Source organism: Bos javanicus, chromosome 13 (genome assembly GCF_032452875.1).
Source record: "Bos javanicus breed banteng chromosome 13, ARS-OSU_banteng_1.0, whole genome shotgun sequence".
NCBI classification, from domain to species: domain Eukaryota; kingdom Metazoa; phylum Chordata; class Mammalia; order Artiodactyla; family Bovidae; genus Bos; species Bos javanicus.
Window position 1 is genome coordinate 67,672,949 of NC_083880.1, and position 25,857 is coordinate 67,698,805.

Genomic DNA, 25,857 nt, shown 5'->3' on the forward strand with positions numbered 1-25,857 from the left:
GAGGGATGTAGGGTTAAGAGAGGGTTGTTTGAAGGATGAAAAATATTTCAGCATATTTGTATGCTGATAGGAATGAAACAGTAAAGCAGGGAGACTGATCATCCAGGAATGAGGAGAGAATTGCTAGAGACATAAGCTTAGTAGTAGAGGGATTGGTGATAATGGAAGGTATCAGAGACAAGCTCAGGGGCAGTTCATCCATAGTAACACAAGGCCCAGTATGTGGGCAGAGATGCAGAGCAAGTTCCAGGAATTGGTGATGGACAGGGAAGCCTGGCGTGCTGCAGTCCATGGGGTTGCAAAGAGTTGGACTTGGCTGAGCAACTGAACTGGACACAAGGCCCAGTATGTGGGCAGAGATGCAGACAGGTAGGAAGATGTGGTGGGAGCATGTGGAACGGTCTTCTCTGACTGCTACTATTTTCCTCAGTGAAATAGGAGGCAAACTCTTAAGAGTAAGAAAAAGGAAGAGGTAGAAGTAGGGAAATGTAGGCTAGCAGGCAACCTTAAGGGCCCACTAGAGACCATGAATTTCAGGCACAGTTGGTAGACATCGTTGTGTTTTCTTTTCTGCAGAATTGTATGTCTGCCCTGGTGCAGGTGGAAAGTAGGTGGAGAGTGGGGTTTAGCCAGGGTTAGGGGTTCGACAGGCAAAAAACGGTGAGGTGAGAGAAGAGAAAGCTAGCTACCCTGAAGGGCAGTCAGACGAGTAGCTATTATGATGGACTAGTATTTTTGAACGAACGAATGAATGTTTTAAGTGCTGGGGATAAAGGCGACATGGCTGAGCCTCACCCAAACTCTGTGAGCCCTGGGGAGGCGCAGTCAGTGGGTCAGCGTGCCCCAGCAGGCTCCAGCCTCTCCTCTGTGTGCAGATTCCTGACTTCCTTGGGCCTTGCAAGGGCCGCGCTGTGGGGCGGGCGGCAGAGGGCGCGCGACGCTGGCGCGGGGGCCGGGTTCCTCGGGTTTCAATCCAGGCTCACTGTCTGTCCCACCGCCCCGGGTACCACGGCCACTTAGGCCTGGCACCGGCTATCTTGATGAACTCAGCTCCCCTCAGGGCCAGAGCAGGAATGCCACCTCGGAGCAGGCACGTAGTAGCCAAGATTTAAATTCCACCAAGCAACTCTGGAGCGAGAACGTGGACTCGGTAGCCGTCTAACAATGGCCTGGGAGGGGCGGGGCTTCGGGGAGAGGCCGGGCCGCGGGGCACCAATAGCAAGTTAGGGGGCGGGGCCGTAGAGGCAAGCCCTGCTTCCGGACGGGCCGTTAGAAGAAGGCAGCCAATGGGAGAGCCCGGGCGGGGCGGGGCGGCCAATGGCGCGGGCTGGTTATATTCAAAGGTGCCTATAAAGCGTTCCGCACGCTCGTACTGGCCCGAGCTGGGTAGCGTCTGAACGCCGCCATGGCTTTGAGATACGATGGCCTGGACGAACTGCCCGCCGCCTGCTTGTCGCCGTGTGGGCCGCCCAACCCGGCCGAACTGTACAGCGAGGAGCGGCGCTTGGCGCTCGAGGAGCTGCTGGCGGGCGGCCCAGACGCCTTCTCGGCTTTCCTGCGACGCGAGCGCCTCGGCCGCTTCTTGAACCCGGACGAGGTGCGCTCCATTCTGCGCGCGGCCGAGCGGCCCGGAGAGGAGGGCGCGGCGGCGGGGGCCGAGGACTCCTTCGGCTCGTCGCACGACTGCTCGTCCGGCACCTACTTCCCCGAGCAGTCGGACCTGGAGCCGCCGCTGCTGGAGCTCGGCTGGCCCGCCTTCTATCAGGGCGCCTACCGCGGGGCCACGCGCGTCGAGGCGCACTTCCAGCCTCGGGGCGCGGGCGCCGGCGGCCCCTATGGCTGCAAGGACGCGCTACGCCAGCAGCTCCGCTTGGCGCGAGAGGTGAGCGGCGCGGCCCAGCCCCTCCCGTCTCCTCGGTTCCCGGTCGCACGGGACATCGTCTTCAAAAAATGGGAAACTGAGGTCTCCTAGGAGCTCGGGCCGGTTGGTCGGGGGGTCCCCAACTCTCCCCACTCTGTGTGTATCCCCTCGGATCCCCGATCTCCTCCCCGTCCGCTCCTCGTGGCCAGGGAGAGGGAGGAATCTCCATCCCCAAGAATGCGAATTGTGTTCAAGTTCCAACTCCTAACGTTTACATTCCCTGGGAGGGTGACCGGAAATCCTGTCCGTTCCAGCTTTCAGTTAAAAACCAGTTGTCAGATTGGCTGTCAGCCGACTCTAGATCCCACTTTCAGGAGTTCCTTTAGAGATGTATGACTTAACAAGCGCATAACCTAGGGGGAAATTCCTGAAAGATTGTCTCCAGAGACAGCTGCGGGGCGTTTCGAGTCTATCATTGCTAGTCACCCCCACGTGTCTTGTAGAAAGCAGATGCAAACCAGAGGGGCCAAGAGCCCTGACCCTTTTCCCTCCTGCCAGCCTGGAGGGGAAGTTGCACCTTCAGTGAATGGGTGGCGCAGGGAGTTTGCATTTCCATAGGCTGGAAAAAAAAAATGCAGAAAGCCATGCATTAAATCATCTCTCCACGCTGGGTTTTGGTGCCGTTGTCTGGCCCTTAAGTGTGATAAGGTATTGGGGCGTGGTGGGAGATTTTGTCTCCCTGCCAGCCTGGATGAGACTGCACCCAGGGTGCTGGGTACAAAGGGGTCAGGGAGAAAGCATGCAGCACCCAAGGTGGCGGGGGCTGGTAGGGTGTAGCAGACACCTTCCTCCAGAGCCATGATCAACTGCCACCTTGCTTGCTAACTGGCAGTGCCCAGCTTCCTGGCTGTTTGCCTGTGACAGAGAAAATGCAGGTAAGGCTCCAGGTTGTGGTAAGACTTGGTAGGGCTTATAGATGAGTGTGTCTGACTATGGTTATGGTATCTGTACATCCGACTGGTTGAAGTAGACAAGCTGGGGACAAGTCCTGACTTACCAGTGTTCCTGATGCCCAGTGCCATTTGCCTGTTGGTGGGGTTGCAGTGGGTAGGGGATCCAGTAGGCTAGTGCCTTGCCATTGTGGGAGGATGTGTGGGCGCCATCTAGGCTGTTATCAGCCCTGCAGTGCATTGAGTATGCTGAGGGTCGTTTTGATGCTACAGACACTTGTGAGTTCAGTGGGAAGATTGGAAAGAGGGAAAAAAGCACCTTTGTAGAATAGGTGTGCATTCCCAATGATCACCTCTAGGGGGAGAACTTGGGCACCTGGAACTTGGGAAAAGTAATGAAAGGGTCTCTATGAGAGAGGAACTGCCCTAGCCCCTTGCTTACATTTGGGCTTCCTTGGTAGCTCAGATAGTGAGGCGTCTGCCTGCAATGCTGGAGACCTGGGTTCAGTCCCTGGGTTGGGAAGATCTCCTGGAGAAGGAAATGGCAACCCACTCCAGTACTCCTGCCTGGAAAATCCCATGGACGGAAGAGCCTCATAGGCTACAGTCCATGGGGTTGCAAAGAGTTGGACACAACTGAGCGGCTTCACTTTCACTTTTTTCACTTGCTTACATCCTGTTTTCAGTAGTACTGAAGGGGCACTAGAGCTAAGACCAGTCCATCAACTCAGTGCTGGTCTTAGAAAGGGCTCAGGACCCATACTCAGAGTCCTTTGTCTTGTAGGCATTCTGTAATGCCTTCCTGGGTAGAACCTCCTGCCTTGTTCTTTGCCCTGTATCTTCAAGATTCTGTATTTGGAACCTGGACAGTTTTAACTGAGAAAGGTGGTATGATACCTTTAAATCTGATAAGTGTTTTCAATGTCTTTTCCGTATGCCAGATTGCTTGCTTATTCAGTGTATATCTGACACTATGCCCCCAGGGCCTGGGGCCACAGGTGAAGGACATGACTCTTGCCTGCACTTGAGAGTTGATAGTCGGCTGGTAGGAAGCAATGAGGAGGTTGCTACCGGCTGAAGAAAGAAAGCTTTAAGAGGGGTGGCGACCTTGGAGCTGGGTCCAAGTGGAGGAGTGGGGCTTGTCAGAACAGAGAGCATAGGGACCGGCCCAGAATGGTGAAAAACGCCTGGCATTTTTTTGAGGCCACCATGTTCCTCACAGCTGGAGCACAGAGTATATGTAGGTTAATGGTAGGAGAGAAGGCTAAATGGGGAGACTGAGACCAGACTGTTGAGGGCTTTGTACACTACTGGAAGGACCAGTGGGGAGCCATCGAAGGTTTAAGGGGAGGAGAGAGACATGATCAGATTGGTGTCTTTGAGATTCTGGTGGGAGCCTGCAGGAGGATGGGTTAGAGAAGGGTGAGACTGGTGTCAGATGGTTGTAAGGAGGGGTTGTAGGGATCTATATATGAGAAGAGGGTCTATGCTAAGGCACTGCTGGGGGTTGGGCAGGGGAAGAGTTTTTGGTAGAACTGACAGGACTTGGTCATTTGATGGACCAGAAGAGTGGTGAGGGAGGTGGGCAGGAGACGGGGCAAAGCCAAGGAGAAGGTATGGGAAGAGTTGAGATTTTTTTAGCTTGGGTGGACAGTGATGCTACCAAATTAGAATATGGAGGAGAATGAGGCTGAGGGTAGGGATGGGGAAATGAGTTGGATCTGAGACACCCTAAACTTGAGGTCTCAGAGACCATCTCTTTTGTTCAAAACAAAACAGAAAAGCATTGCTTTCTCCGCCAAGCATTGTTCAAGTAACTCCAAGGTAGGTGTGATTATGATCTGCATTTTGCAGGTGATGAAATTGAGGCATAAAGTTCCCTTGCCCTGAGGTCGTGTAGCCAGGGAATGACAGAGCCAGGACTCAAACCAAGGCGTAGCATCTCTTAAGCACCATCAGCCACCATGGTCTGCCTTGTGCCATGTAGAGGTCTCTCAACCTGTCCCCAGGTGGAGAGATATCTATGGAGGGAACAGGTGTTAGAGAGCTAATCCGGTGGCTGGTCCATTGCTGCTGCTCCAGGTAGAAGTGTGTGTTATATTCACAGGAGTGGCCGGGTCACTCTGACCACTTTGAAGTTCAGGATCTGTGATGGCGAGGACTGTGAAGATGCAGGTCTCAAGCTGTTTCTGGATAAGATGAGAGGCCATTCCGCATCTGTGTTCAGACAGTGAAAGCACTTGACGGTGTGATTGAGTGCTTTGAGTGGGTCAGTGTCTGTCTAAGCCCTTCCCCTGGATTCTCTCATTTAACCCTCCTCCCAGCTGTAGGAGGAGACCACAACTAAGACGAGCCCAGGCACAGAGAGGGGAAGCGGCTTGCCCTCTAAGTTCATGTGTGACAGAGCTGGGTGTGAACCCAAGTCAGCCTGGGCCCCAAGCTTGGGCTCTTGACCACTCACCACTGCTCAGGGCCCCCTGCCACAAGGGAGTGTTGATTCTTTGGTAGCTTTCAACATTCTGGGGGTTTTTAAGGGTTTCTCAAGATGTAGACTTTTAATTTCCACATTGCATATCAAAGAAACAGGCAAATGACTACAACGGTTCTAGATCTGCCCTTAGCAGGAGGGAGACCAGGGTGGTAAGGGTACAGGCAGGAGAAGCCAGGCTCAGATGGTGAATGGTGGTGTCTGATCTGGGCTTTGCAGCCTCGCCGATGGTTCTGGAATGGGTTTCATCCTCACCCAGGACTCAAGCTGCAGTTTGAGCTGTTTAGGCTTGCAGGATGTCTGGCACCGAATAGTGCACACCACATATTGCGGAGACTGCTCACCTGCAGCCTTGATCATTCAGCAGGTGAGTCTGCCTGCCTTTCCGCTCAGCAAGGACTTGTCCCAGGGTAGCTGGGTCCGAGGCTGTGAACCTGCCAGTCCTGTTTTTGGGAAGTTTCTGTGCACCTTTCAAAGCGTGGGTCTATTGTGTTGAGTGAGGTCCAGCATCTTAAAAACACAACGATTTATGTACAGCGTGGCTTCTGAGTACAGCTGACCTAGGGCTCAGCTGTAGGAAGTAGTGTTTTGTACTTTTTTTCGTTTGCTTTGAACTGTTTGAGACCTGAGATGTTTGCTTTTAGAAGAATTCTGCACAGAATTTCCCCTGAAATACATACTCTAGAATTTATCCCTGAACTACTCTATTTGTTGACGAGTCATTCATTTCTTTGTCTCTGTTACTGTGTGAATCAGTGTTGGCCTGGGCTCTGGGCCCCATGGATCGGGTGGGAGTGGAGACCTTGCCTGGAGGTGCTGTTGCCATGGCTCTTGGAATATTCCTAGTGTCCGGATGGGAGCTCCCAAGCAAAGCTCCCCCTTCTAGGTGGTCCTGCATTCCCCAGAGCCATCTTTCTTACCAGCCACCCATTCCCTATGGGCTTTTGTTCCAGAGGGACATTTCTGCTATGACCTCACCCTTGGGCATCCTTTTGATAACCTGAGCATTAGAAGAAGCTGTCATCGTGTTGACAGAGTCCCGCCTCCTAGGAGGAGTAGCAGCTGAGGAATCTGTCGGAGGCCCCTCTGTGTGTACGTGGCTGTATCTAAATTAAGGCCCTCCTGATCTTACACAACCTTCCTCAGAGTTGCAGTGGAACCCGTGCAGTGTAATCAGTTCCTGTGCGGATGCCCGTCTCCACCAGGACAGGCTTTCTCAACCTCACCACTACTGACGTTTTGGACAGGATAGCTCTTTGTCCCGAAGGATTGTCCTGTGCACCGTAGGGTGCTGAGTAGTATCCCTGGCCTCTACCCAGTGGATGCCAGAAGCACTGGCCCCCACTGAAAAACTCCTCACATTCAGAAATGTTTCCCCCAGGGAGGGGGTCAGGGGAAGAACAAGTTGCTGCTTTGATGGTTAGTTTCTGTAGGAGGTGATAAAAAATTTTGTAAACAGACAGTGGTGATGGTTGACAATATTGTGAATGTAATTAAGGCCCCTGAATTATACATTTAGAAATTATTAAGACGGTGTATCTGTATGTTATATATTTTCTTATAGTTAAAAAAAAAAAAATCTCCAGACATTGCCACATGTCTTCTGGGGGCAAAGTTGTCCCGGTTGAGAACCACTGGCCTAGGAAGTCTCACTGATGTGTCGTTTTAAGACCTTACCCACCAGATTTAAGTGTGGCTGCTTTTTATTCCTTCCTTTTGACTTTATGCTTTAGCCTAAGGATTTCAGAAATTTTTCACCATTTCATCTTTCTTCTTTTTAAATTGTGGTAAAATATACGTAACAAAACTTACCACTTTTTTAAAGTGGCATTACGGACATTCACCGTCACCACCGTGGCCATTACCACCGTCCAGGTTCGGAACTTCTTTGTCTCTGGAACTGGAACCTCTGCTCCCATTGAGCAGCAACTCCCCGCTCCCTCCGCCTGCCAGCCCCTGGCCACGACCATGCTGCTTTCTGTCTGTCGTTTCATTTCCTGGTTCTTTTTACCTGGCATCTGTCGGGCAGTTGAGAGAAGCTGCACAATTATTCTCTGGTTCCTTTATGCATAAAAAATAAGTTCTCTCAGGAAGAGAAGTAGTAGGTATATTGGGTTTTTAAAAGTCCTAATGCAAAGGATAGAACCTCTGGAGGGGAATTTGGCAATATTCAGCAAAATTTCAGTTGTATTGACCTGTGGACCTAGCTACTCCATGTCTGTATATCTGTCCCAAAGACAGATCTGATACTTAAATTGCTAATTTTGTAATAACAGCCCATGAAACTTAGAGAAAACAATAGGCACATATTCAGGTTTCTCTGTGAATACAACAATCTTTTTTGCCTTTCAAGTTGATATCAAGATTGTTATTTAAAGATACACTGGCAAAATATGAATAGGCCTGTGCAGTTAGCTGTTTGTTCCAGCACTGAGTATAACAGCAAAATACTGGAAGGGCTCAAACATCCTTCAGTGGCAGATTGGTGAGTAAACGAACCCTTGTGCACAGTGGAGTGCCTGGCAACTGAAAAGGGATGGGGACTAGCTATTTCCCGTAATGAAGTGGCTAGAACTGTCCTGACCAGTGCAGCAGCCTTTGGCCACCTGTGGCTGTTTACATTTATGTGACTTAAAAGGAAATACAATTGAAAAAACTCAGTTCCTCTATTATACTAATCATATTTCAAGTGTTTAATTGCCGCTGGTGGCCAGGAGCTCCCGTGCTGGACAGAGCAGATACAGAACACCTCCATCATCTCAGAAGGTTCTGTTGTATGCAGTGGCCTACAGCGGTGCGTATCATATGCTGCCTTTTATCTACAGGGGGATTAGAACATATATATGTATACATATACACACATATGCATACTTCTTCAGTAACATAAGTGAGGATGTGTGCACATATATGCTTATGTATATTTTTTTTAAATGGGAAAGTAAATAAAAAACTAGTTGAAGTTATTATGTTAGTGGGGAGGGCAGAAAGGAAGGGACAAGAATGGAAGCCAGATGTCTCTGAACGTAGTGTGTTTTGTCAGTTAGACTTGGGAGCCAGGCAGATGTTTTGCATAATTAAAAAATAAAACTAACTCACAATGATAAGTCCCTGCTCCCACAAAATACCTCTTGATGCTTTTCCCTCCCTTTGAAAAAGCCCAGGGACTTCCCTGGTGGTCCAGTGGTTAAGACTCTGTGCTTCCAATGCACAGAGCATGTGTTCCATCCCTGGTTGGGAACTAAGATCCCACATGTTGCACAGCATGGCCAAAAAATTAAAAATAATAGTAAGTTTAAAGAGAAAAAAGAAAAAGTCCAGTCCACTGTGTACTTTATGCTGGAACAGTACAGAGGAAACGCCACCATATGTGCCTGGCCCCTCACTCCTGGGGCCAGTGAAAAACTGGTTCTGTCACCCTAGCCTTCCCAGAGAGGCCCCAGGCCACACTCTGCAGACAGAGGCTCCACTAGTACTTTAATCTGGTGCTTATATTGCTAATTTTATAATAACAGCCCATGAAACTTGGAGAAAACAACAGGCACAAACACATTTAGGTTTTGCTGTGAACATGGACATTTTTCTTGGTCTTCAAACTCTGACGTTGGTATCAAGATTGTAAAAGAAATCTCCAGGAGGTCATTTCTGTTCTATTAAAATCTGTAATACTTAGGGAGAAAATATAGGTCTTTTGCTTTTTTTAAAAAATTTTATCAAGAAGTTCTCCAGAAGAGACAAGAGCCCTGGGAACTTGAAGGAAGTTGACTTGGGTGTCGTGTGCTCAGCGTGAGGAATTCAGCAGACAGGCTCTTGTTGACCACCAGATAGGCTGATGCTTCTTTGCACGTGTGCAGACCTCTGGTAGAATTCCAAGCATTTCTAACACATGTCTTTGCTTTATGATCGTGGGTGGGAAGGGAAAGAAACTGAGATGCAATGAGACGCGGTGAGTGACATGGACCTCTTGCTCCAGGCAGAGGAAGAGCTGGAATGAGAACAGGAATGACCCACCCTGTGTGGCCCCATGAAGCTCTCAGAGCCCCACCCCGCCCATGGTGGGTGCATGAATCAGACAGCAGAGCTCAGAGGGGCTGTGTCTGAGGATGCTGAGCTCAGGTAGAATGACTTACCCAGGAATGGTGGCAAAATGAGAACTAAGACTGTGCCAGCTGCCGTGTGAAGGCTTTCTACGTCCCAGGAGCTGTCAGGTGACCAAACCCACTGCAGACGCTGCAGGTGGGTAGAGTTACTTGCATGTGGTAGAAGCCAGCACAGTGGAAGTAGCTTGCCAGAGGGCACATGGTGCTTAGAAGTGGAGGAGCCATCATCCGTGTCCAGGTCATCATCCGTGCGGCCTCATCAGATGTGCCTCCCAAGGTTTCCTGATTAGTTGATTCAGAGTTAGCAAACCTGCCCGCAGAAAGAAGTGCCTGCTGCTGTCCTAGGGCATTCCAAGTTTTGTGTCCTTGGTGATCGTCCTCCCCGGCGGACTCAATCTTACCTGCTTTCTGGAATACTCTACTTGATCCTTTCAGGATCTGTTCCAAGCTCTCAGTCATCTGAAGACTGAAAGTAGATTTGTTTGGGATAATGTTTAACACCTTTTAATAGATAGCTCTGGAGGCGCCCAGACGGGGCTGAAATTCCAGCTCCTGCGTTTGACTAAGTGTGTCACCTTGAACAAGACACAGAACCTCTGCATACTTTATTTTTCTTTTCAGTAAATTGGAGATAACAATTCATGGGATTTTCAGATCTCAAGATACTTCTTTAGAGCTTTTGGCAAACGGAAAAGATTCCAGATGTATGTGGAAAGTAACATAAATGAGGGGGTCTGTGCAGGATATTCCAGGGACTGCTACCTGTAACCATGTGGATCACCAGGTCCCATGGTATAAATCATTGGGGGATAGCTGGAGTGACTTAAGGAGGTAACTTGAGGTTGTGTCATCTGTGATGATGACATGGGACTTGACTCAGGAGTGGCTGCTCTAGATGTGGCTGCAGAAAAGCAGGAACAGCATGAGGACCAGGCAGCAGACCAGCCGTCCAGGCTCCGACAGCTGGGTGTTTCCTCTTTAGGTGTCATGTTAGGACCGACAGGCACAGATGGGCTTTGACCCTGAAAGACATTCACGAACCACTACTTGCAGAGCTTTCCAGCCCTAAGAGAACAGACAGACTCTTTGCAGCATGAGCTATTACAGGGCAATGCCCACATCCATCCCGTGGTATGACTCAGGAAGTGGGAGTGATGACCACTTTGAAGTTCAAGTGTATATTCTAGGGCATAAACACCAACACCTCTGAGATCTGGCTGGCCCTGGAGAGCAGGTACTCAGCTGGCTAGTGGATGAGCCCAGGTCATAGCTCAGTTCAGTGAAGAGGCTGACATTTTGAGAAGCCCCAGGTCTAGTTCAACTATGCAGGGCTTGGATGCATGGGGGTGGCATGGGGCTAAGGGCAGAGACTCGGGGCGGGGAGGGGGGAGGGTAGGGTGGGGGTCCGTCTTGAAGGAAGGCAGGCCTTACTGCGACTGCTTCCAGAAGTCTTTTAAGGGCCCCGATCTAGAAAGAGGAGGGGATATTGGCTGCTGGGGGAATCAAAAGGAGAAACACCTCCATCCACCCTCTAACTACTCCGTGGGTGTGTGAGAGGCCAGTTCAAATCCAATTATTTTCAACACACAGGAAAGGTTGAGGCCTCAAAACCAAACAATGAAACTAATATCAAATTAGATACTTAGTCACTACGTAACAATGGTGGTATTTGTGCAGTTGTTTTGTTAGGGTGATGAATCAAAATTCAGTTTGGCAGGCGCCTTATATATTATGGGCCCCACTTCTGGGGCCCTGCCCAGCAACCCTCCAAGCCTCTCTAGCCTGGCCAGCTGGGCGGCCTCCTTGGCTCTGTCCCGGTGGTGCCAGGGTATACATCCAGCGACTCCATCACGCTGGGATACCCCACCTCCTCTCCTGTCTCTTGAGGACGGGGACTGACTCTGGATTTGTTTTTCTCTCATATGATCTGGACTCTCTTCTCACACATGTGCATTCAGAACCCATTTACGAGATTTTATGCCACCTCTCAATTTTGAAACCTCCCTCTCAGGATTGTTTCTTTTTCTGTTTTCTGTTGTGTGGACCTGAGTTCACATCTGACTCCTCTGTGACCCTCATGGTTTCCCACCTCACTCCCCATTGCAACCTCTGTTGCTGATTTTTGTTCTTTTAGTCTTTTTTTTTTTTTTTTGGCTGTGCTGTGCTACCCAATCCAGTATTCTGGCCTGGGGAATTCCATGGTCTGCATAGTCCATGGCGTTGCAAAGAGCTGGATACGACTGAGTGACTTTCACATGCAGCATGCAGGATCTTAGTTCCCCAACCAGGGATCGAACTTCATGGAGCATGGAGTCTTAACCACTGGACCCTCAGGGAAGTCCCTCTTCCAGTCTTTGTGTGCTGTGTGCTCAGTCGCTCAGTCATGTCTGACTGTTTGTGAGTGCATGGACTGTGGCCCGCCAGCCTCCTCTGTCCTTGGGATTTCCCAGGCAAGAATACTGGAGTGAGGCCATTTCATTCTCCCTGGGATCTTCCTGACCCAGGGATTGAACCCATGTCTCCTGCATTAGGGGGTGGATTCTTTATTACTGAATCACCTGGGAAGCCCATTTTGGTCTTTAGTCCTCCTAAACATTTGTTGAACCTAAAAAGCAATACAGTAGGCACTTAGGTACGTGGCCTTGAGTTGGAGGGGGGGGCCACATCTTCAGCCTACACCGCCATCAGTATCTTCTGTCCTGTTGGCTCCATCACTGCCCTTGTCACTCTTTAAACCTCATCCTGTCCGTGACCTGTATGATCCTGAGCCTTGCTTGGCGTCCAAGACCTTCCATGCTCTTGCACACTCTCCTGTCTCTCAGTCACGTGCTGTCTCTCCCTCTCGTACATACTCTGCATTCCAGCCAGACTGGGACAATACCCTGTCATTTCCTGCCTCTTCCTCTGTCATAATGTGGCTTCCTGCTGGATGCTTACCCCCCCAACCCCCGCTTCACTTCTCCCCTGGCTAAATTGTCCTTATTTGTGGTTCGGCTCAAATGCCGTCTCCTCCAGGAATCCTCGGCACTCCTCTGGGGACCGTTGTTGGGTCTGCTCCTGCAAGGGAGATGCTTTACTGTCTCCCACTCCCCGCGAAGTGTTCCCCTGATTTCATTGCCTCTTACCGTGTGTGTACCACGTTCCTTGCCTGCATCCCAGGTCCTCACTTTGTGGGTAAGTCAGGTGTGTGTCGAATTCTTTATAACCATTTTCCTACCTAGCACAGGCTTCAGCTCACAGTAGACCCTGAAAGAAGTGCTGGCTGCATAATCGAACACTGATTTCACGCTTGAGCTAAGCCGTTTCTAGGCTTTGTCTCCTTTAATCCTTGCAACAGCCCTTTGACGTAGATGCCAGATGCTGTTATCCATATCTACTGGAGGAGGAGACTGACTGAGACTCAGAGAGATTAAGCAATTTGCCCTGGGTCACACAGCTAGTAAATCACAGAGCTGGGGTCTGCTCCTAGGCCTTTCTGCCTTTCAACTGCTGAATTACATGGGATAGATACATCTCCAAATAGGATGTATAAAAACACATTCGAGAATATAAACTTCTGGAAATGCCACCAATTTAGAAAGAATGCTTGTTTTCTAAGTCACTTCAGTGGGTTTTAGCCGTACCCTTTGCCAAGAATAGCTCATACCTGGGATTTTGGCAACATTGGAGAAAGGGAGCCAGAGAGAGAAATACTCCTTCCCAAATTCACTCACAGCAGTGACTTCCCGGGAGCTGGGGTTTCAAGGTTCCTCCTCCTGGTAGACAAGACTATGTGATGTTAGAGAAGGACGGCAAAATCGTCCCTTTGTCTCTGCATTTCTTTGACATTCAAATATTGAGTTGGCCAAAAAGTTCGTTCGAGCTTCCCGTAAGGTGTCATTGGATAATGACCCTTGAATATTGTCCTGAGCTCTCTGGGACCAGAGGGATGAATCAGTCTTGTACAAGGGCCTCTGCCTCCACAGAAGAGGTGAGACCTGTTAAGTAAATCAGGAGTTAATGTGATGGGAAGAGTCTTGAGTTTTTACTGGTGAGGTTTTCCAGCCCGCAAAAGAACTCTGAACCGTGGGCTTTGGGAGTGGTTTCTTAAGCTGACAGCCCCTCCCCGTGCTGGCCCCCGACCCTGACTCTGACTGGAAGCAGGGGCTTGTACGAGACCTGCATGTTTTGATGCCCCCACGGCCCTGCCAGTAGTTAGCTGACAACCACACTTTCAACCTGCAGAGGATGTGATGAGAGGCTTTGCCACTGGAGCAGCCTCTCTTGAGCAGGAAAGCTGGGAGCTGGTAGATATTTCTCTGCCCTGAACTGTCTGGACGGCTCAGACTCGGGACTGGTCATGTAAATCAGTGAGCAGATACCAGAGGGATCTCTTTACAGAGCACTCCATGTAACGTAGTTATTTAATGCTCACTAGGAACCGATTTTGCAGCTAAGGAGTAAGATTTTTCAAAGCAACTATGATCTGCCTGAGGCCACATGGCAGCCCTAACTAGTCTGTGCTGAGTGACATTGATCAGCACAAAGGGAAATTGATCAGGAGGCGAAATGGAGCCTGGTCCTTGGGAAGAGGGAAAGGACTGGTCCAAGCTCCAGGGCAGTGTCTTTAGGACATATTTCCGTGTTCTTGTTGTGGGCTTGCACTGTGGACAGATATAAGAGAACTGCAGAGACCACCTTTTACAAAGGAGAGGCTGGCGCTCCGGAAGCCATTTGGTTAGATCCTGATTGGTGGAGAGAGCAGACGTTATGAAGATGTGATGTGCCGAGGCAGAAGGTGGGAGGATCAGCCTGCCTGGTTTGATCAGTTTCAAGCCTTGAGTCCTTTCTAGATTATAATAGAAAACAATATTATGATCCAAAATCAGACAATAAAGTCAGGCTTGGGGACTGGTACACCCAGAAGGGGGCCTCCGAGAAACTCTTAAGGTTTTACATACATGTGTTACAGACATAGACAAAAAGCCATATGTCTAAGATAACAGTGTGTTAGCTGCAGAACCTGGATAACTTGCTGGTCTGAGCTATAAGACAAGGGTTTTAGTAAAGGAAGAGAATCGAATGGAACAGGTTCGTAGGACATCAAGGTGGTGGTTGAATTTATAGTTTTGAGAAATTTGTGGTAGAGGAGAGGGGCTGGGAGGCAGTTGGGAGGGTTAGCTGGGTCAGGTCCAGATTTGTAGGATACAGTAGCCTGAGCATCTTTGGAAATGGACAAGAGTCCATGGTGCGGGGAAAGCTGATACTGCAGAAGGAGAAGGAAGGAGGGATAGGGTAGGGTGGGATCCTTTGGCAGCTCTGAGAAGGGGTCCAGAGTCCTGACAGCCAGCTGTCAGGTGGTATCCTTGTGGGTTGACCGCTGGCTCTTCTCCCTTCCCCACACCCTAGGTGATTGCAGTGGTGATGGATGTTTTCACGGACATCGACATCTTCCGAGACCTGCAGGAAATCTCTCGGAAACAGGGAGTTGCTGTGTATATCCTACTGGACCAGGCTTTGCTCTCTCAGTTTTTGGATATGTGCATGGATCTGAAAGTTCATCCCGAAGAAGAAAAGGTTTGTATTACAGTGTCTCTAGTTTCACCACATTCAGCAAGTTATAACTGTCAGTGAGTACAGGGTAGTTGGTGGTGGTCTCCCCACTGGAAGCGGGGAGGGACTGGAGGTGTGAGCAAAGTCTTCTACCTGAAGTCTCATTGGAAAGAATGGACAGAGTCAGGTTCAGACCTTGGCCTCTCCTGGCAAAAGGCTGCCTTGGAAGCTGCTGCTGTATTATACAATGATCATAGAGAATGTTTTTTAATCTATAAAGAAAAATGGCTAATATTTGCAAAGGAAAACTCCAAAAGTAATAGCCTTATTTTCCAAAATAAGGACATTCCCAGAAACATAAAATGAGATGAAAATCCTGAAAAGAACTAGACTGGTTTCTTACACACAAAGTGCTATTCTGTCCATCACAGTAAATAGCATTTCTCTAATGGGGAGGAAGGAGAAGCTGCTGCTTTGGGCCACAGCACTGGTGGGCTCCAATTTTGATCGTGATGATCGCCGTTTATGGAGTCCTGCTCTGTCCTTGGCGCTGTTCTAGGCTGTTGGCAGTGTTATGCCACTCACTCCTCAACAGCAGCCCCACCAGGTGAGTGGTGTTATACCTGTTTTCAGATTAGGGATTGGTGACACCAAGAGCCCAGGGTCTACAGCTGAAAAGTAGTGGGATGGAGTTTCTCCATCTGTCTGCTTGCCTCCAGCCCTGGTGTTCTTTTTATTTTTTTAATTTTTGACAGCAGTAGGTCTTTGTTTTTGTGTGTGGGCTTTCTCTAGTTGCACTTGCACAGGCTCAGTCCTTCCGTCATGCAGGCTGAGCTGCCCTGCGGCATGTGGGATCTTCTTGGACCAAGGATTGAACTTGTGTGCCCTGGATTGGCAGGCAGATTCCTAACCACTGGACCACCAAGGAAGTCTCAGCCCCGGTGTTCTTAATCCCTGTCATTTCTTGTTATTTTGAAAGTAGACTTTTTATATCCTTTGCCCTGAGCGTGAAAGAATTTGAGCCAAGTATTTAAGTGTAAGATTATATGACTTCACTAACTTGTTTTCGACAGTCAGTTTAAAAATGCGTCAGGTGAACCCAAGGGACGTGCAAGTCAGGCTTGGAAAGTGCATCATGATCTAACCAGACGTTCAGTCTGCTCTGCCCTAGAGCCCGGCAAAGAAATTGAAGGTGTCGATGTTTAATTTCTAAGTGCTGTTGCTGTAATTGAGGCTGTGTGTGAGCAGCAGTCAGATCACAGAATAGCCTGGCCATGACTTTGATTGAGTGATTGGCTCTGAGGCATCCACTCAGCAGAAATCTAGGTGTGTTTGCCAACTCTGCTGCTGCTAAGTCGCTTCAGTCTTGTCCGACTTTTTGCGACCCCATAGATGGCAGCCCACCAGGCTCCCCTGTCCCTGGGATTCTCCAGGCAAGAATACTGGAGTGGGTTGCCGTTTCCTTCTCCGGTTTGCCAACTCAGTTGCCTGCTATTGGTTGCTGCCTTTGGGGGAGTGGGGGGAGCGTCTGCATCCTCTAGGAAGGGTCGTAAGGAAACCTGTCCCTTTGGCCTCTCCTGTGTTCATGTTCATGTCTTAACTTATTTCTTGGGATGTATCACCTTGCCCCGGTGCCTTCACTCACCAGGGCCTGCCTGTGCTGGTGAGTCTGCCCCTCACCTCTTGGGGGGACTACTTCTGCCCAGTCTGCAGGAACTTGGTCATACCTTAATGTGCAGGCACTCAGGAGTGCTTTGATTGTAAAGCAACCAGACTCCAGTATAAAATAAAAAGTTTTTAAAAATAAAAAATAAATAAAAAGTGCTTTAGGCTTCCCTGGTGGTCCAGTGGTTAAGAGTCTGCCTGCCAATGCAGGAGACATGGGTTTGATCCCTGGTCTGGAAGATTCCACATGCCTTGGGGCAGCTAAGCATCACAACTACTGAGTCTGACTCTCAACCCCATGCTCTGCAACAACAGAAGCCACTGCAATGAGAACCCCATGCACTGCAAGTAAAGGGTAGCCCCCACTCACTGCAACTAGAGAAAGCCTCACAGCATCAAAGACCCAGCACAGCCATAAATAACTAATTTTTTTTAAAAAGTGTATTGACAACCATCACAGAGGCCTATATAGTATTCAGATAAATGCCAAAGGGAAAGTTGCACAGAATCACACAGAAATCTGCCCACAGTGATGTTTTTCGTGCTTGTGTTATATGCAGATCCTTTGAAGCTCTACTCAGGAATATTATCCAGGAACCCCTCCCCCGCCAGGGTCATGTGCACCTCTATGGAAGTTTCTAGTTTGTTTTTTTAATTTTTATTTTGAAATAATTTGATTTACAAAGGTGTTAGAAAAACAATATAAGGCATCCCTCAATACTCTGTGCCCAGATTCTCTAAATGTTAACATCTTGAGAAACCTCAGAACAAATTTCAAAATCACGAAATAAACTTGATATAGTCCTTATTACCTATTTTACAGACATCGTGAATTTCATGAATCATTCCATGAATGCCTGTTTTCTTACCTAGGTTGCAATCTGGGACCATATCTGGCATTTAGTTGCCATTTCTTCTAGCTTCCTCTCATCTGGAACTGTTCATGTTAGAGTCTTGATGCTTTTGAAGAATATTAGCCAGTTTTCTATGGAATTTGTCTGATGTTTCCTCATGGTTAAATTCATATTATGCATTTTGGTAAGAAAAGCACAGAAACAATGCTGTGTTATGCCATAGTTTGTCTTTTGTCTTCATTATGAAATAACGATGGAAGTTGTGAAGATAGGAAGATAGTATGAGAACATACAGGTTTCCATGTATCCTTCACCCAGTTTTCCCCAACAGTTATACCTTATGTAACTGACAATACAACACCAGAACCGGGGAAGTGACATGGGTACCATGTGGGTCTATTGTTTTATGCCATTTTATCACATGTGTACATATGTGTAACCACTGCTATCAGAATACAGAGCTGTTCAATCACCACAAAGATCTCCCTCATGCAGCATCTTTATGGTCACATTTACTCCCCTCTGGTTCCCTCCCCTGTGTCTTTCATCCCTGGCAACCACTAATTTGTCCCCCATCTCTGTCATTTTGTCATTTAGAGAGCATTTAGAGAATGGTATGTAGATGAATTCCACAGTATGTGACCTTTATAAAAAATATGTATTTATTTTTAATGGAGGGTAATTGCTTTACAGTGTTGTGCTGGTTTCTGCCACACATCAACGTGAATCAGCCTTGGGTGTATATGTCCTCTCCTTCTTGTGTGTGACCTTTTGAGACTGGCTTTTTTCATGCCCTCGAGATATGTCCAAATTGTTGTGTGTATCAACTGTTTCTTCCTTTTATTGCCGAACAGTATCATATAGTATGGTTAAACCACAGTTTGTTTAACTATTCACTCATTGATGGATATTAGGTAGTTTCCAGTTTTTTACAATTATGAATAAAGTTGCTATGAATATTTGTGTACAGGTTTTTGTGGAGATGTAGGTTTTCACTTCTTTGGATGGTGTTATGTCTTGCTATAGTAACTTAATCATTAATTTTCTGTCTCCTGGTCCTTGAAGGTAAGGAGCATGCCTTATATCTATTGTTGCAAGACTTGGTACATAGTAGGGGCTTTCTGTTGTTTATGGAGTGAACGAGAGAATCAAACAAAAATCTTAGACATTTTAGTGTGTAAGGTTTCTAAAGATACAGAGCTACTGCTCTGCTCCAAAGAATGTAGATTGGCTTAGTATTTTGCATTTCATTGTATATACATTTATGTCTGTCATTCTGCAAGGATAATTATACAATATATGGCCCTGGTGCGTCACCAGAGCACCTTTTTGGTACATGTGTACTTGTGGGAGAAGTAACATTGCTGATTAAGCCACATAATATGAGTGTTTCCGCCTCAGAAACCCTGTATTTAGAGAAGGCTTGTCCTCTCTTCCTGTTCTCCATACCCATTATGGTGTGGGAATAAGTGTGGATGGGCTGTTATTTATTAACAATGCTATTATACAAGAGGAGAATTGTCAGCTTAGCTTCTTTGAGTCTTTGTTAAAATGTGATTTATTTCTAGCATGTTTAAGTCATTGTTTGAATTCTGTTGTTTAGTGTCTCCAAAAAGTGAATCTTCTTTTAGTGCACATGTCCACATGAACTGAAGGTCTCAAAAATAAATATGCATGCATAAAAAAGCATGCAAGAAGATGAACTTAAGTGAAGTAGCATTACTTAAGTCCTGAGACTCACCTGGCTCCTGTACTGTGGGCGTTGTTACCCAGCAGTGTAATCTCTCATCTGCCAGTACGTTTATCTGTTCAGAATCGTAAACTAAGGCTTCTTCTATCACATGCTCACTGGATCATTCATTTCTTTTTCTCCCACTCCCCTACCAACAGCTGATGACTGTCCGGACAATTACAGGAAATATTTACTATGCCAGGTCAGGAACTAAAATTGTTGGGAAGGTTCATGAAAAGTTCACACTGATTGATGGCATTCGTGTGGCTACAGGCTCCTACAGGTGAGTTTCTGACCCATCCATGGTTATTAATCTACACTTTTAAGAGGAAGTGCGCTCTATGAAGGTGAAAGCTGCTTTTGCCTCTCAATGTGAGCCTTTATGGGCAAGCATACCTCTGTGTGTGTGAATAGGTTAGTCAAAGCCTCTTCTTCTTGGAGGGGGTTGGGCCGGGGTCCCCTCCACTGCCTTGTGGTTCACAAACCTAAAGAGCAGAGGTTGAAACTTATCTGGAGACCTGATGGTGAGGGAGTCCTTGATTCAAGGCTTAGCCAGGCTTGCAGTGGATGAATTGGGGATTAACAGTGACTGGAATAGGGGGGCTTCCCTGGTGGTTCAGCATGAAGTATCTGCCTGCAGTGCAGGAGACGTGGGTTCCATCCCTGGGTCGGGAAAACCCCCTGGAGAAGGAAATGGCAACCCACTCCAGCATTCTTGCCTGGGAAATCCCACGGAGAGAGGAGCCTGGTGTGCTACAGTCCAAGGGGTCGCAAAGAGGCAGACACGACTAAGTGACTAAACAACAACAGCAGCAACAACAACAGTGACTGCGTCAGCCTCAGATCCTGTTTCTCCAGGCCTCCGACCCACCTTGTCCTGCCCACTTGAATTAAGGGCGGTGGTAGGCATTGGGCTGAGGATGGAGGGCACAACTGAAGCTGCCTGCTTTAATCTTTCACCTTGGTTCAAGCCTTATGATTTGGTGCTTTAGTCTAGAAAGCAGATCCGTGCTTTTGGCTCCACCTTTGAAGTCTCCTGTTGGCGTGGCATCTTAGGGTAGAGAGCAGGGAATTTGAATGGAGGGTGAAGATAAGGAGTGTACATGATAATCTTCAGAGGTTAAGATATACCATTTTTATGGATGTGGCTCTGATGGTGGTGTGTTTTGCCATCTCTGTGTTAGACTGTCTGATGGTATATGTGAGCTGAGGTGTGTCTCTACAGTTTAAAGAAGAAAAACTATATTTGAAGAAGCAGGCAGCCCTGAGTGCTAACTGGGTGTCAGCCCTGGGTAAAGGTGGGTGTGTAGAGGCTTGTGTGAGAGGAGGCAGGCAGATGAAGAAACTCTTGGTGTCTTTCTTTTCAAACAGTACCATTATTTCTCAGAACAATTCGAACTCCCCCTCAAGACTTCTTTTTATAAGAAGTCCTATTATTTGGCAATAATAGGAGGAAACTAAGGTTTTTACCCACAGTAGGATTAATCTATATTAACCAAACTTTCCAATTGATTTTTGGCCATTCTGAATCTGAACTATAAAAACTGTTGCTGAAACTCGGCCTCTGTTCACCAGTGCCAAATAGAAACACAAAGACAGAGTTTTAGGTGAAGCAGAAAAGAGTAGCTTTCATTGCTTTGCCGGGCAGAGAGCGCCCCAGCGGGCTTTTGATCTCAAGACTCTGTGACCCACCCTGGAGGGGCTGGTGGGAAATTTTATTGTGTTCAAGGAGCAGGGTGTAATCAGCTTGTGGACAGTTTTTGGATTGGTTGGCATCAAGATGAAGTTTCAAGCTTCATCAGCCTTCTGGTTTCAACCAGTCTGGGATCTATGTTCTAGTAGTCAGCATTTTTCATATGGAGGGTTTCTGCTTCCTATAGAAACAATTTGGGATGTGCCTCAGGCCTTTATCTCTATCTTTCAGGGAACTAGGAGTTCCGTGATCCTGCTGTGTGGCAGATTTACAGTCTAAATTGTTACCAGTTCCCCAGCCCAACAGCTCTTTGTTTCCACATCTTCACATTTCCCAATCATTAACTCTTGAGTTGGCATTTTACTTCAAAAGACAAGGACACAGTGGCTCCTACAATTACTTCCTAAAAATGAAATATGCTTCCATGAGGATGAGAATAAGGATAGGTTTCATATGCTGAGGACTTTTTTTAATCCCAGTGTTGGATAAGGGTCTTGTTTACATGGTCTTACTGATGGTTTTCAAAAGGATCTTTCTTCTCCAGCTCTGAAGGCAGTTGTCACATGGTGAATTTTCTTTAGCCTGGGTTCTTGGTTACAAGAGACAGAGTTGCTACTATGTTTTATGATTTCTTATGTAAACACCCTACTCCTGATACAGATTTTTCTGAGTCAGTGGGGTGATTGCCGGTGGTACAGAAAGCTGGTTCAAACTACTTTATGCAAAATGGAATTTACTGTCTCACCTAACTTGAAAGTATAGAAAGGTACCGTTGGCTTTCAGCTTATCTTGACCTAGGGGCCATGCATTTATCAGAGCACTGTCTCCTATTTCTGCTTTTCTCTAGTTGATTTTTTTTTTTTTTCCTACTGTACTGGGACTTCGTTGCCACACATGGGTTTTCCCTAGTTGTGATGAGTGGGGGCAACTCTTCATTGCAGTGTGTGGGCTTCTCACTACTGTGGCTTCTCACGTTGGGGAGAAGGGATTCATCTGCCCCATGGCACATGAGATCTTCCCGGACCAGGGATTGAACCCATGTCCCCTGCATTGGCAGGCAGATTCTTAGTCACTGGACCACCAGGGAAGTCTTCTCATGGATCTTTATTCTCAGTCAGGTTTTCTATTTGCAGACAGAGGTCCAGGCTCCCTTCATGTGAACTTCAGTAGCTATTTATAAAAGTGAGAGACTTCCTCTCTCTCTCTGATGGTTATCAGGCCTTGAAAAATTCCTTGGCTCTCACTGGCTTACCACCCACCCTGCGTAGATCCCCTCATCTAAGGGGTAGGATACTCTGGCCAGCCTGGGTCACCTGCCCAGCCCTGCTGTACCTGGAGAGGGTGCCTCCAGGCAGCTGGCTGGGCTGGGGTGGGTGGGGTCCTGTCACCATAGGAAGGAGGTGGCACACTGAACCACCAGGGGCGCGCGGCCACTAATCAGCCCTACATGTATGTTGAGCAACAGTGTCATCATTAGAATGACAGGCCTGTCTCCCTCTGTGGAAACAGCAGTGTGGGCGAGGTAGTGAGGAGCACTGCCCCTGTGGTTCTCAAGGTCTGGGGCCCAGTCTAGGCTCTACCACGAGCTTCCCCCGGGACATCGCTAGGCACATTCCTCACTCCTCAAAGGAGGGTGCTGCGCTCAGCACCTTAGGAGCCCTTTCTAGTTTTTAGCAACTCTGAGGCTGAGGATCATACGTTTTAGCCTGTTAGTTGAATACTGGTCTTTTTATTTTTTAATCTTTTGGCTGAGCCCCTCTAGCACATGGGATCTCAGTTCCCTGACCAAGAATCCAAAACATGCCCCTTGCAATGGGAGGTTGAGTCTCAACCGCTGGACTGCCAGGGAAGTCTCTTTTTGACTTCAATGTTAACATATTCCTAGGTTATATCCTGTGTTAAGGCTAGTTGGAATTCATACTGCATGGTAGGCGTGCTGTCACCTGAATTGTGACTCTTATGTCACAGGATGTCTGGGCTTTATAATCAGGTTGACAGTAAGTAAATGAAGATCAATCATTCTTACCAGCTTCTGTTTGTTTCTAATCCTGCAGTTTTACATGGACAGATGGCAAACTAAACAGCAGCAACTTGGTGATTCTGTCTGGCCAAGTGGTTGAACACTTTGACTTGGAGTTCCGAATCCTCTACGCACAGTCAAAGCCCATCAGCTCCAAGCTCCTGTCCAGCTTCCGGATCAGTGGCAGGTTTGACCATCTCGTCGACCAAAAACCACTGTCCAAGGAGCTCACACTGGGCAACCTGCTGCGACTGCGGCTGGCCAGGCTCTCAAGCACTCCCCGGAAGGCCGAGCTAGGTGTTGAGGAGGGCCGGGCAGAGGCTGGGTGCGGGGCCTCCAAGACCTCCACCATCAGTGAGGAGGACTACTTCAGCAGCCGCAAGGACAGGCTGGAGGGCAGGAGGGCGACTGATGCCGCTACTCAGACAGAGCCAGGAGAGACGCCCGCGGTGAGCACGAGTGACGTGGGGACACAAGCCAGCGTGGCCACGGCGTGCGCCGGAACCCAGACCACAGTGGCCACCAGGGTGGTGAGCTCCCAAACCGTGGTCCCCACCACGTCGGCCACCACCCAGACTGACGTGGACGAGGGTGTTCTCGCCTCTCCGGGAAGCCAGTCTAAGGAAGGGTCACCAGTATCAAAGATGTCTGTGTCGCGCTCCTCCAGTTTGAGGTCCTCCTCCTCTCTGTCCTCCCAAGGCTCCGTGGCCAGCTCCATCGGCTCCCAGACTTCCTTCAGATCCACAGACTTTGCCACGCCTGGACCCCCCAAGTATCGGAGCACCCCCCACTTCGATCTGTGCTTTAGAGACTCATTAAGAAACTTGAATAAAGAGAGACAGTTTCACTTTGCGGGGATCAGGTCCCAGCTCAACCACATGCTGGCCATGCTTTCAAGAAAAACATTCCTTACCGAAAACTACCTCAGTTTTAATTCTGGAAGTTTTGCCAGATCATCCGCTAACTTGCTGGCGGTTAGAGAAATCATGCTTTATCCATCCTATCAGTGATGGCTCCATGCATTCAGAGCTCCTGGCCTCACACAGGCTGCAGTAGATGTCACTGGAGTGCCCGCTTTTCCAGAATGTCTCCTGTCCTCATTGCCTTTCCTTCACTCTGATTTTCTTTGCATTCGATCAACTGCATAGTATTTTATGTGCTATATCTTTATTTTTATCATGTATAAACCCAGTCTTGGTTTTATGGTTTAAACACTATGGGTATAGTTTCTTTGCACAATTTTAATATGGATAGCTCTTCAAGAGAATGTTTCAGGGTTCTCAGGTAATTCAGGTAAGAGATAATGTGTTGCATTTTTAGATTTATGTGCTCTATTGTTTTAGAGGTTTGAATTGCTAGTTTTCATGATCAAAATCCTATTCAGGAAAAAAACTCAAAACTCTGTTTCTTAGGTGTGTCCCTTCTTGAGGATATCTGTGTTCTTAGCATTAAATAGATGTAAACAAATCTTGTTTGGTGGTTGCTCGTGTCTTTTTTTTTTTCCCCTCTCTGGCACTTTTCTGTTTAACTCTAGGAATGTGTTACAAGTAAACACACCTCATAGCTATTTATGCATTTGTTTTTTTTTTTTAATAGTCTTGAGTGGAAGAGTAGATGACCCAAATTATAAAAGAAAATATTTAAGTTAGATGACATCTAAAAAGTGTCAGGGTCACACCTTCCCTAGAGATATAAATATCTATGTCACTAGCTCTACAGTTTGAATGAGAAAACTTGCCAGCAATCTCAGGTCTCTTCATGTGCTCTGGCTTGTCTTTTTCAAAGAAAAAGCTGTTTAGACAAGGACTTCAGTTCTGTGCTTCTCTGCCAGAGAAGGCCTCCGTGTGCATCCTCAATTCACCCTGATATTAACTGTAGTGGCCTCATGGGCCTAATTTCATCAGATGGGTGTATTTGCAATGATTTAGCAATCGGATATCCTGCAGTAGGGGCAAAAGAGGGCAGTGGCAATTATCCCAGATTCCTAGTCCAGTGGCAGGCAATGCGACTAGTTTCTACACCCTGCTCGTCAGTGCTGGTACGCCTGTGGAATCCTGTTTTCGTCTAGTCTCTCTTGTGCATGGGCAAAAGAAAGAGTTGATGGCTTCCTCCTCATGATTTGATTGGAGCAAGAGATCTGTGGTAGTGGAGGGTGCTGTCTGCCACTAAGCCACAGGCTGATGCAACCGGATCTGAGCAGGCCTGCAGGTTTTCACGTGTGTACTAGGACTCCTTTCTGGTCAGCAGGTTATTTACTGGGTTAGTGCCATAATCTCAACTGGAAAGCAGACCAGACAACTGGTTCCGGTCTGTTTGCAAACAACTCTGGCCCAAGCCTCAGATAAACATATATTGTTATTTGAAATTATTTCCAGACTTAGATAATTTCCTATGTGCTATCTGTGACCCTCTCATCAGAGGAGCGGTGGAACAGCTCTTACTCCCAATTTTCAGGTGGAGGAACTGAAGTTCAGATTAAGTAGCATATTCAGAGTCACATGATTGGTAAATGGTGACAAGCATTTAAACACAGGTTTTCAGATTCTGAGTTCAGTGCTTTGAAATGTGACTGTTTCTCTACATGGAGTAGAGAGGCATTGGGGTACCTTTTTTTGTTGTTAATTAAAACATGTATGGATGCGAGAGTTGGACTATAAAGAAAGCTGAGCACAGAAGAATTGATGCTTTTGAACTGTGGTGTTGGAGAAGACTTTTGAGAGTCCCTTGGACTGCAAGGAGATCCAACCAGTCCATCCTAAAGGAGATCAGTCCTGGGTGTTCATTGGAAGGACTGATGTTGAAACTCTAATACTTTGGCCACCTGATACGAAGAGCTGACTCATCTGAAAAGACCCTGATGCTGGGAAAGATTGAGGGCAGGAGAAGGGGACGACAGAGGATGAGATGGATGGCATCACTGACTCAATGGACATGGGTTTGGGTGGACTCCGGGAGTTGGTGATGG

The 25,857-nt window shown here is 47.7% G+C and overlaps 1 protein-coding gene across 1 annotated transcript; it reads left to right on the forward strand.

The window, feature by feature from the left end:
• The first annotated feature begins 1,303 nt into the window (after positions 1–1,303).
• On the forward strand, positions 1,304–24,359 carry FAM83D (family with sequence similarity 83 member D). The gene is made up of 4 exons (XM_061437575.1): positions 1,304–1,882; positions 14,785–14,952; positions 19,338–19,462; positions 22,927–24,359. Exons 1-4 carry the CDS (start codon positions 1,406–1,408, stop codon positions 23,900–23,902), a joined length of 1,746 nt encoding a protein of 581 aa, XP_061293559.1. The 5' UTR covers positions 1,304–1,405; the 3' UTR covers positions 23,903–24,359.
• Positions 24,360–25,857: the final 1,498 nt, after the last annotated feature.